General features: G+C 39.9%; 1 protein-coding gene across 1 annotated transcript in view; it reads right to left on the bottom strand.

Moving 5' to 3' along the window:
• FBXW11 (F-box and WD repeat domain containing 11) overlaps positions 1-12540 on the bottom strand; it is a gene marked incomplete at its 5' end in the record, with an annotated part of 123402 nt that overhangs the window by 37094 nt on the left and 73768 nt on the right. The window contains one exon of the mRNA XM_079703901.1: positions 183-245. Coding sequence (XP_079560027.1) covers positions 183-245 — 63 coding nt within the window. The remainder of the gene's footprint in view (positions 1-182; positions 246-12540) is intronic.

Here is a 12540-nt window from a genome sequence, read left to right on the forward strand (position 1 = left end):
GGAAAGTGAAGTCTTAACCACTGGACCACCAGGGAAGTCCCAGGGTGGATCCTGAAACTAGCAGAATTGCACAAAAGAAAACAGAAGTACTTGGCTCTTAGTTTCACTGAGGACAGGAGCTGAGGGAGCATCTTATCGACAGTAAGTCAATTGCTATCTTAGCTGTGCGCCGTCATTCCTACCTGCCAAAGAGTATTTTTCTTTGGGGACTCATCTTCATTTTGATCCTCCATAACTGAAGTGTTCTAAGGGGGGAAAAACAGGTTATTTGAATTATGCCGAGTTTTGCAAATCCTAAATAACTACACCAAAATATAGTTTTGAAAACCCAAACTGGAGTGTACCAACACCAACCCAAGAGCTGTTTGGCTTGTGGCTAACACATGCCATTTTGGGTCAACAAGGGTGTTTTCATCTTTGATCAATCATTAGTTAGTGGTTGGACAAAAGTAAGCATAAAGTCTTTATGAAGGTTGGGTATACTTAGAAAACAGGCTAAATTATGGGAGTGGGGCTGAAGCTCTACCTCAATCATCCCTGTTATTCTTTTAACCTGAAGAAAGAAGGCCCTGAGACCCACTAAGTTCCTGATGATTGCACAAAACATTTACTAGAATGTCTGCTACTCAGTAGCCCACCCCAGCCATCAGCAATTAGAAGTGACAAAGCCCTGGAAGCCCCCCTGCCTTTCTCTTTCCTCCCCTGATGGCCTTGTTTTTCTGGAATGGCTTTGCAATCTCCCCTAGCAAGCATGGTGGGTGCCCCAACCTTTTCCCTTAAGAGGAGGATGCTGTTAGCCAGCAACAATCTGGCTTGCCTTGGGAATGCATTAGCTTTTGATTTTTGTGTTTACTGCACAAAGAGGCACTGTGTATTCTTTCTGGTGACCTAGTCGCTCAATAGATGCCCATTAACTGGAGATTATACATGATTGGATTTTCCCTTTTGAAGCTCCTACCTAATAGCTAAATGGAAACTTAATGAGAAGGGGAAGTGGGAGAGTTGTGTTCTGAAAGGAATAACAACTCATTTATGGATAGCAGTCTCTCTAAGATTCCTTCCCAAACCTAAAATTCCAAGATTGGGGTATAAAATTTAAACTATAGCATTTGTCCCGTAGTATAGTCCAAAAGATTCTATAGATCTATTTAAGTTATCAGTGTTTACAAGAGCTTGTTTACTGCCTATAGGGAATAAGCCTACCTCTCAAATTTTCCCTGTTTTTCCTTTATGTTCATCAAGTTGTAAAATGTTTGGGCACATACAGTATTTCCAAACACTCCATTTGAAAATACCCAACGTAGGTGGTGGCAGAAGAATCACCACTGGACACTAGTGCTCTGCAGGTCTCACAGCAGGCTCTGATCAGAGATGCAGAATGAGGGCTTCCCTAGTGGCACAGTGGTTAAGAATCTGCCTGCCAATGCAGGGGACACGGGCTCGAGCCCTGGTCCGGGAAGATCCCACTTGCCGCGGAGCAACTAAGCCCGTGCGCCGCAACTACTGAGCCTGCGCTCTAGAGCCCGCGAGCCACAACTACTGAAGCCTGCGCACCTAGAGCCTGTGCTCCACAACTAGAGAAGCCACCGCAATGAGAAGCCTGCACACCGCAACAAAGAGTAGCCCCTGCTCTCAGCAACCAGAGAAAAAACCCGCGTACAGCAGCAAAGACCCAAGGCAGCCAAAAATTAAATAAATGAATAAAATAAAATAAATTTTTAAAAAAGAGATGTAGAATGATGTAGTAGAAAAGCCAAAGGCTTTGAAACCAAAGAGAGAAGTTGGAATCCAGATTTGGTCACCCACTCTGTGTGTGTGTGTGTGAGAGAGAGAGAGAGAGAGAGTGAGAGAGTGAGAGAGAGAGAGAGACAGACAGAGACAGAGACAGAGAGAAACAGAGAGAGAGAGAGCGAGCGAGAGAGAGCCTGAGCAAGTTTTTCTACCCATGGACAAATACAAACCACACAAAGTTGTGGGGATTGAGACTACCAGCACAGTGCCTGGTGTATAGTGGGTATTCAAAAACTCTGTTTACGCCCTGCTTTGAAGATACTACTGTCCCCCAAGTGTTATCTTCTCATGCTTTTCTAACTTCAGACTTTGACAGAAAGACTCCAGATGGTTGCCTAAAAGGGAAAACTCACTGGCTTCCTTGATAAAACCTTACAAGCCGCATAACACCGAGGTCTGCAATGGGGAAGGGGGCCAGGAGGGCAGGGCTCAATGTTAAAGTCAACCATGAGCTAGAGAGGAAGGAAGTGTGTCCAAGTGTCCAAAGCAGGTCTAAAGTGGTGGCAGCAATAAATGATCCTGAATTGGAAAGGGGGGATGAAGAACAGAGAAACACAAGTAGTACTCCTCCCTCAAATTTTCCTTTTACTGCTATCTTGAAGGACTTAGGGATTAATAAAGCTGACAGGTTTCCTTAGGGGAATGAACAAAGTGGGAACAGTGACTCAGTATATCACCTGGATCTGACTGGTAGTTACAAAGGCATCCTTGCAATATCACAATGTCCTGGGCTCTGAGAGAGTGGCAAGAAAAAAGAATGGCTGCGAACACGGAGAGGGGAGCGTGCCAAATGGAAGAGAGACGGGAAGTAAGTGCCCGCTCCCTCGTCTCCAGGCAGCCCAGGAAATGTGTGAAGGAGGTATATGTGCAAAGGGTTTTAACTCCAAACTTTTAAAACACAGGAGTCTGAATCCACCAGAGCTATTCTGACGTAAGCTACCTCAATACTTTCCTCACTCAGGGAGGAAACAAAAAAACGTCAGAAGTTCCTGCGGACTACACAAAAAACAACCGTCTTTCCAGTAAGAAAATTTAATTCTTCCTTTCATTCCAAAACAGAGAAATGGTGTTTATTTACATAGCTGAGAAGGAAACAACCCCTCTGATAAAAATAGCAACGACTCTCTTAAGGCTTGATGAAAGTGGATAAAAACATACAATTTAGTAAAACTGTATTTAATAGAGCCCTGTGAGGGCTGGAATACATTTTTTTTTCAATTTCTCTTACAAAGCCTTCAGGAAAAGATGCCAAAGGGAAAAAGCTGCCCTCGAGCCACACTGATCAGAGGATCATTTCCAAAGAGTAATCCAGGTGACACAAGAGATGCTCAGAGGAAAAAGGGTCCTGGGGTCTAATTAAGTTTAACAAATGCTGCATGCTCACGTGTGTGCTCTCCCCCGCCGCCCTTCTTCCTTTCCAACACACACACACACCCCACAACGCACTTCGTAAAGATACTAAAGGCTCCGACATCTCATAATTTAAAAAATCAGGTTAGATTAGTTTAACACAGCTACCCCTAATTTGTTGGGTATGGCCACCTCCCTTTTACACTCTCTCAATAAGAGCTCAGCACACTGGCAAACAGTGGACTAGGACAGTAGCATGGCACAATTCCTTCCTCCTCCCAATTCACTACATGAATACTGCTGGGAGACAAAGGAAATGCCCACTTTTGGTAAACACAATATATACCTCTCCTATTCCTCATCATCTTATGTGGGGATAAGAATGGGTGGCAAGCATCGAAAATTCTAAGAGCCACAGGTTTTTTTCTTAGTCACTTTGACTGGGCTTCCTGGTGGTGCAGTGCTTGAGAACCCACCTGCCAATGCAGGGGACACGGGTTCGAGCCCTGGTCCGGGAAGATCCCACATGCCGTGGTACAACTAAGCCCGTGCACCACAACTAGTGAGCCTGCGCTCTAGAGCCCGTGAGCCACAACTACTGAAGCCCACAGTCCACAACTACTAAGGCCTGTGCACCTAGAGCCCCGTGCTCCACAACAAGAGAAGCCACCGCAATGAGAAGCCCGTGCATCACAATGAAGAGTAGCCCCCGCTCGCCACAACTAGAGAAAAGCCTGCACACAGCAACGAAGACCCAGCGCAGCCAAAAATAAATAAATAAATAATCATTTTGACTTTTATTCCTTAACGGTTTAATAGACAAAAGGTCACAAGTTCAAGGGTGAGGTAAGAAAAAACAATGAGCCTTCCTTCCAGGAGAAAAGGATGGTGGTTTCCTACATCCAAGCTCTCAGATGAAACCATGAGGTAAGCCAATCTGAGAGGTGAAATCCTCTTTTAAGTCTCCAACACTTCTGGGAAAGGAAAGTTCTTTGAAATACCAACCTGGCTTAATCACTTCCTACCCTTCTCATCATCATCTCTTTCCTCCTACACCTACCAAGAAGCATCACATGCAAACAAATAAAAAACGTAGACCTTCCTACTACCAATGGAAGATACAATCTAGGAAGCAGCAGCTAGACTCTAGGGCAGATCAACCTCAGTACTAGTGACATTTGGGGCCAGATTAATTCCATGGTGCGGGGGTGGTGGTGGTGGTGGTGGCTGTCCTGTACAATGTAGGATGTCAGGCAGCATCCCTGGCGTTTCCCTGCTAGTTGCCAGCAGCAACCCCCTCCCCTGCCCTAACTGTGATAACCAAAAATGTCTCAAGATTGCCAAATGTCAGGGGTGGGGATTGGGGGCACAGGGCAACAAAACTGCCCCCTCCACTTGAGAGCCACTGCTCTAGGGGTGTGAGCCCCTAAACTCGCTTCCTTAGGAAATTATACTAAAAAATCACCGCCATCTTAGGCCTGGCCTTTCTTTCTCTTCAGGCTTCTTTTCCTTTAACCCCTGTGACAGTATGTGATTTCTTCAAATACAGCCTGACCGCACCATGGTCAAGTAGTTCATAGAGTACACAGATATCTAAATTCTGGGGTAAATCCTGCTTGCCCTTCAATGCCTATCCAGGAAAACTTGATATAAGGAGTTCTTTACTAGAGATCCATGGGCTTGGGGGTGTGGATGAGGGTGATAAATATCATGAAGTCATACACAAAAGTTAGTGTGTATACAGTCCTCCAGAAAGAAGATCCAGAGCTTTCATTAGATCTCAAAGGTGTCTCAAATGTAATAAAATAGCAAAGCATGTCTTTGACCAAATAGGCGGCCAGGGTGGATGGAGCCTAGGTATACGTGTTTTGCTTTGCTTTAATTTAAAGTTCTCCAGGTAATTTTTATGTATGTCTCTGCTTTAAAATCACTGCTATGGCAAAATGATGTGGTCCATGTAGTACCACCATCCTAAGGAAATTGCACTGATACCGTCATGACAGACTCCATCCCAATATGTGATATTTCAGAACTACCAAATACCATGAGAATCTAATGCCTGTTCCTTCTCTTATAAAGCCTTCAGAAGAAGATGCCGAAGGGAAAATGGTGCTCTCAAGCTACACTGATCAGAGGATAATTTCCAAAGAGTATTCCAGGTAACACAAGAGATGTTCAGAGAAAAAAGGGTTCTGAGGTCTAATTGAGTTTGACAAATGTGGTGCACTGCATGAGTGTTCCCCCCACTCCACTCCCAGAGGTTACGATATACTTCGTTAAGATACTAAAGGCTCTGTAACATCTCATAATTTAAAAATCAGGCTAGGTTAGTTTAACCTAGCTTTCCCAAGTTTGTTGGATATGGCCACACCCCTTTCACACTCTCTTAATAAGAGCTCAGCACATACTGGCAAACACAGGACTAGGGCAATAGCATGGCATGATTCCTTCCTCCTCCCAATTCACCGGACAAATACTTTGGGGGTGGGGTGGGGTGGGCGGTGGGCAGGGAGGGCCAAGGAAATGCCCACTTTGGTAAACACAATATATTCCTCTCCTATTTCCCATCATCTTTCCCAGTCTGCTATATGGGGTTAGTCTGTGTAAAAGCACAGCAGGCTCTAAGCAGTGATATATCTTTGCCAGTAGGTGCCACCAACTAACACAGAATATATTTCACTTGGAAAATTCCCTAGTTTAAGAGTTATGTAAGAGGAATCAATTTCCTACTTTAAAAATCCCACAAATTCTGCATTTTGGCTTTCATGATGAGAAATGCTTATACAATGTAAGGTTTTCATATCAAAAACATCTTTACTCCTGAGAGGAAGCAAAAACAAAAACAAAAACAAAAACCTTACAAAGGATCTAGAAAACATGCGGGCACTTTGCCCTTTTCTCTTGTGTTTTTAAATGTTTGGATTTAAGAAATTAAGGATAGGGCTTCCCTGGTGGCACAGTGGTTGAGAGTCCGCCTGCCGATGCAGGGGACGTGGGAGAGGCCACAACAGTGAGAGGCCCACGTACCGCAAAAAAAAAAAAAAAAAAAAAAGAAATTAAGGTTAACAGATACATTGTGCAAAATGTTATTAGATAACTTTAGTCTCTGTACTATGCTAGTTTCACACACTGTCTTTTTCTTAACATTTAAAAAAATTTATTTTATTGAAGTGTAGTTGATTTACAATGTTGTGTTTTAATTTCTGCTGTACAGCAAAGTGATTCAGTTATATATATATATATGCATTCTTTTTCATATTCTTTTCCATTATGATTTATCACAGGATATTGAATAGAGTTCCCTGTGCTATACAGTAGACACACATTGTCTTTTAATCTTCAGAAAAAATATGTAAGTAGACATTCCAATTTTACAGAAGAAACTGAGGAGCAGAGAAATAAGTAACTGGATCAGATCTAGGTCTGTTCTACTCAGAAATCAATGTACTTTCTATACAGAAAAATACAGCTCAGGTGTTTTCCAACTGCTGGTTGTAGCCTATGAAATCAATTTAATGGGCTGTAACCAGCACTTTAAAAATAAAAAGCGAAATTGAATCCAGGCATTCCCCTGCCCACAAGGGTAAGCATAACAAAAAACACACAGAAAGGCTAAAAGCAATAAGCAAAACATAACAGGAAAATTCAAATTAAAAGGAAAGCAAAAGTCATTATTGCAAGGAGAGCAATATTCAAGTCAAACCACTGAATAACATAAAGAGCTTTAAAACTCTCTAAAAAGCAAAAATCTATAAAGAGGATAATGTGTGCTTTTATATACTGAATAAAATTCCACAAAGTACAAAAAAGTTAGAAATATTTTTTAAGCACCTTTTCATCTTCGACAGATCAAGCAGACCAACCAACAAACAACACTTGATTTTCCATGGAACGTTAAAAACAACAACAAAAAAAAACTGATAGAGAATCCTAGGCCACAGAAGAAATCTCAAATACAGTTAGAAAGCAGGAAGAGATTATACATTTGAGAGCAGGCCAAGCAGAAAAGTCTAGATTTAGTTTACCAATTATTACTTGCATAAATTCCGAAGGTAAACACACAGAACAATGACTGGCACAGGCAAACCAAACACCTTTGAATTGTTATTGTTAATGCCAGCTTGGCCCCCAATCTAGCCTACAATTCTTCCCCCTTAAACCCAAATCTTACCAACACGTTGTTGGGAAATGAGATCAATGGAAAGCCAGAAGCATTCATTTGGAAGAAGAAGAGACAAGCTTGTCCAAAAAAGCAGCCCCTATCTCTCATACCACTCTTGCAACTCAAGGAAGAAAGCCATGAATAAATACATCTATACATACATGACTTTTTAATACAATGACTCCGGCCACCAGTAAGCACAACTTAATCAGAAACCTTCTCCTCCTCCACACATACACTAAAATGTAGAAACAAACTAGCTGTTTTCTTTCTACAATATAATGAAACTAAAAAGTAATAAAAAATTTTAAATCCATTGGGAGTTTGACTGAAATCACTGCAACATGCTATTTCCAATGTAGTAAATTTCCTTCCAACTTACCTAACCTGTAGTTCCACTCAAATTTTTAACAAGTATTTGGCTGCTATTAACATTACATGACAAGATAATACTAAGGTATCTGGAAGAATAAATATAGGAGAGTTTTTCTTCCTTTCCTCACCACGAATTTTTTTTTTTTTTTTGCGGTACGCGGGCCTCTCACTGCTGGGGCCTCTCCCATTGTGGAGCACAGGCTCCGGACACGCAGGCTCAGTGGCCATGGCTCACAGGCCCAGCCGCTCTGCGGCATGTGGGATCTTCCCGGACCGGGGCACGAACCCGTGTCCCTTGCATCAGCAGGTGGACTCTCAACCACTGCGCCACCAGGAAAGCCCCACCAATTATTTTTTAAAAGAGGGGAATGCCTATGTTATTATATATTAAAATTTTTCTTAAAAGCTATAATAATTAGTGTGGTACTAACAAAGCAAGACCAATGAAACAGAACAGTAAGTCGAGAAACATTCTTTTACACTTACAATTTGTGTATGATGAAGTTAGAACTTCAAATAGGGGAGAAAGGAATCATTTAAGAAAGAGTATTAAAAATAAAAGTTAGGGCTTCCCTGGTGGCGCAGTGGTTGAGAGTCCGCCTGCCGATGCAGGGGACACGGGTTTGTGCCCCAGTCCAGGAAGATCCCACATGCCACAGAGCGGCTGGGCCCGTGAGCCATGGCCGCTGAGCCTGCGCGTCGGAGGCTGTGCTCCACAACGGGAGAGGCTACAACAGTGACAGGCCCGCGTACCGCAAAAAAAAATTAAAAAATAAAAATAAAAGTTAAATGCTACCTCATGTCACATACCAATATATACTATGGATAAAAAGAACCAAGTGTCAAAAACTCTAAAACCATAAAATGACTAAAAGCAGCTACCAAACAGAAATAAAATTTAGATTTGACTAAAAAATTTTTTTAGCTTAGGAATGTTCATAATCAAATTTTAAAGACAAATACATTGGGGGAAATATTTTGACATATGGTAAATAACTTACCATATGAAGATCTCTTATAAATTAGTTAGGAAGCCAAAATTAATACTTTAATAGTCAAATAAGCAAAGAGTAACTACCAATACTGCAAAACAAGAAATTTAAATGGCTGTCAAAAATGAACATGTACATAACAAAGAAGGATGTAATTTTTCACCTATCAAATTAGTAACTTTAATTTTTATATACTTTATAGGAACTGGGCTCTTTGGTAGGATTATAAATTGTTACCTTTCAGAAAATATTTATCAACATATAACTTCAAAAATTACTACATAACACTGGATATAATTTAACTTACAGCAACTTATCCTAAGGAATTGTAGACCTACACAAAATTGTAGCTACAACAATTTATAACACAGAAAAACAGAAAACAATGTAAATGTCTAACAAGAGGGTTTGGACATCATTTAAATATATGATACAACAGGAGAAAATTTAAGTTCTTTTAAAAAACTTTTCTATTGAAGCATAATACATATACATTACATACATAAATACATATATACACACACACATATATTACACACACATAGATACATATACTCGTGTATATAAGGTCTAGATGTAAATTTTATTTCTTACTGTAAAAACACTGAAAACCCCTGGTTAAGGTATTAGAGTACAACGAATCCCATACTGCAAAACTTACCACCTTTTCAGTTTTCTTTCAGTTCTCCTAATTATATCAAACGATATTTTCATATCTCTCTAATACCTTCAATTGTCTGTTCTTAACAAAAAGAGCTGGTCTCCTATTCAGTTTACTGTAACATACAGTATCTGGCTAGAATTTCATTATAGGTTTTGTTTTTAACGGTATTTATTTTTACAGTAACCTATCTCAGTAAGTTGCCATTATTTCATGGCAACTTACAGTGATGCATAAGTTGCAGTGATGCATAGTTCCCTCTTCTGATTTTTCAAAGAAAGCAGATTTTAAAAATATGTGAAGTAGAAAAAAAGAACAAACGCTATGCATATATCAAAAACTGTGAAGGCTGCAGTCACCTGTCTAAAACTGGTGAAATACTATCTAAAAAGAATAGTGACATGAAAAATGGTCTAAACTACATTAGATGGAAAAAAAAGCAAGTCAAAATATGTCTGTATTACCCCATCTTTACAAATAAAATTTTATCTATTTATTTAGAAAAGCAACTAGATAAAGTGTGTTAAAATGCTAACAATACTATCTCTGTAATTTTTATTTTCTTTTTCCTTATATAGCCCATCTACATTTTCCTTAAAGACACATCTCTTTTTAATAACAACGAACAGTGATTTTTTCAAAATGAAACTTAAAAAAGTAAAGGATCTACATCAAGACCCCAGATATATATGCTCTAGTTTAAAGAAAGAGAAACTAGTCACTGAAACTTCCAGCAGAGTCAGATGCTGCCGCATGTCATCTGACCTCTCTATGCCTGTTTCCTGATCCATAAAACTGCAGTGAAAACAGAGCCTCCCTGACAGAAAATTTAAAAAGATAATCCTGGCACTTAATATGGGCTCCTTTAGTCAAATTTAACCTCCACAGGACAGAGGTGTTTGACTGTTTTATTCATTCTGTATTCTTTTTTAAAATTATTATTAATTAATTTATTTATTTATGGCTGTGTTGGGTCTTCGTTTCTGTGCGAGGGCTTTCTCTAGTTGTGGCAAGCGGGGGCCACTCTTCATCGCGGTGCGAGGGCCTCTCACTATCGCGGCCTCTCTTGTTGCGGAGCACAGGCTCCAGACGCGCAGGCTCAGTAGTTGTGGCTCACGGGCCCAGCTGCTCCACAGCATGTGGGATCTTCCCAGACCAGGGCTCGAACCCGTGTCCCCTTCATTGGCAGGCAGATTCTCAACCACGGCGCCACCAGGGAAGCCCTCATTCTCTATTCTTAGCATTTAGAATAATTCCTGACACACTACTTAAGTACAGAAGTATAATAAATACCTACTAATAATATTATCTATAGTTATTACAATCTTCCTGGTAATTGTAAAGGCCAAAACTGTAATTTTGTTTCTGCTTACTCCTTTTCCATATTTTCCAAACTGTCTACAATGAGCAAGGATTCAAAATGTAGGGGAAGAAAAACATGCGACACCATTTCTGGTCCTCACAGAAAGCAGCAAGAAATAAAATCTATTTTCAGAAAGGCAGTCACCCTTATCACAGCCAAAGTATTCATTTACCTAGGTAAAAGAAGAACATCTCATTAATTATTTGACTGTCTAAAAAGGTCCAAAAGAAGCACAGACACAAGTCTGCTGGGGTCTCCCTAAGAAAGCAGACAAGGAGTGGCAGCATGTGCACTTAAATGTTTCCTAGGGCTTAACACTTTGGAGAGAACTTTAAAGTAAAACTTGTAAAATGTTTCATATGCACTAGAGGAAGCCAGAAAAAGAAGGTGCTTTAGAAGTGGTAACAGAATAATGGCCAAAAGATCCTGAGTTGTGAAGAATGGCGGAAGGCGTCAGTCTGCTGAAGTGTAAAGAGCAGGCCTTCAGAGCCAGGAGTCCCCAGTGCAAATCCCAGGCTCTGCCAATTACAAACTGTGACTTCCGGTAAGTCACTTGACTTCTCTCTCAGATTCGGTTTCCTCTTTTATAGGACAGGGATAATATTGCCTATGTTGCAGGAATAGAAATAACATGTGCAAAGTACCTACAACATAACATTGCTCAGAGGGGAAAAAATAATACACCAGAAAAACATTTTTACTCTTTTGCTTCTACTATAAATCATTTTAAAAGAAATATGAAAGCATCTATCAGTGATGTCAGGCAAAGCTAGAGAAATACCATCCCACATCACAATCATTTCTCATATTACTGTGTTCAAGGGTAACTTAACAGACTCAGCAAAGATTTCAAACATGAAATCTACCCAAGAAATTGTAAAACAATGAATTATATTGAATATTTATAATAACAGTAGCTACCACTTATTGAATACACTTTAGAGATTATATCATTTAATGAAAACTGGGGAAAGGAAACCAAAACCACCAAAAACTTAAAAGAGTAAGAGATGATGAATTTAACACAATACCAATCAAAACTCCAGCAGGCTTTACCACCACCCCACCCCACCCCACCCCCCAGCAAAATGAGCTGATTTTAAAATTCATATGGAAATATACAGAGTGAAGGCAATCTGGAAGAACTAAGTAAGAGAATTTACACTATGAAATATCAAGATCTAAAATACAGCTATTGTAACAAAGAGAGTGTTATATAGGAATAAAAGTAGACAAATTGATCAACAGAACAAAACAGCATCCAAACTCAGATTCACACATATGAGTTCACTTGACTGAACACTAAAGCAACACTTCAGTGCAGTGGAGAAAAAATGCTCTTTTCAATAAAAGACCGTATCAACCGGATATCCTTATATTTTGAGCCCCACTCTCTCACCAAGGGGGAAAAAAATCTATTCTAGATAGACTGCAGATCTAAATGTAAAAGGTAAGCTTTTAGAAGAAACCACAGAACATCTTCATGACCTTGGAATAGCTAAAGCTTTCTTAAACAGGACAAAGCAACTGCTAACCAGAAAGAAAAATCTGATAAATTGGATTATAATGAGGAATTTCTCTTCACTGTAAGCACAATTAAGAGACTGAAAAGAAGATTAAAATGTTCTAAAACTGATTTATACTGATGGTACAACACTGAACTGCATACTTGAAATGGATGAATTTTATGATATGCAAAATATATCTCAATTTTTTTAAGGAATTAAATTTAAAAGAAAAAAGGCAACCCACAAAGTGAGAGCTTGATTATATATCCAGAACATTACAAAACAAACAAACCCTCACTTCAAATCAATAAGGAAAGCAAACACATACACCCCCCACC

This window comes from Hyperoodon ampullatus (assembly GCF_949752795.1).
Source record: "Hyperoodon ampullatus genome assembly, chromosome: 4".
Lineage (NCBI taxonomy): Eukaryota > Metazoa > Chordata > Mammalia > Artiodactyla > Ziphiidae > Hyperoodon > Hyperoodon ampullatus.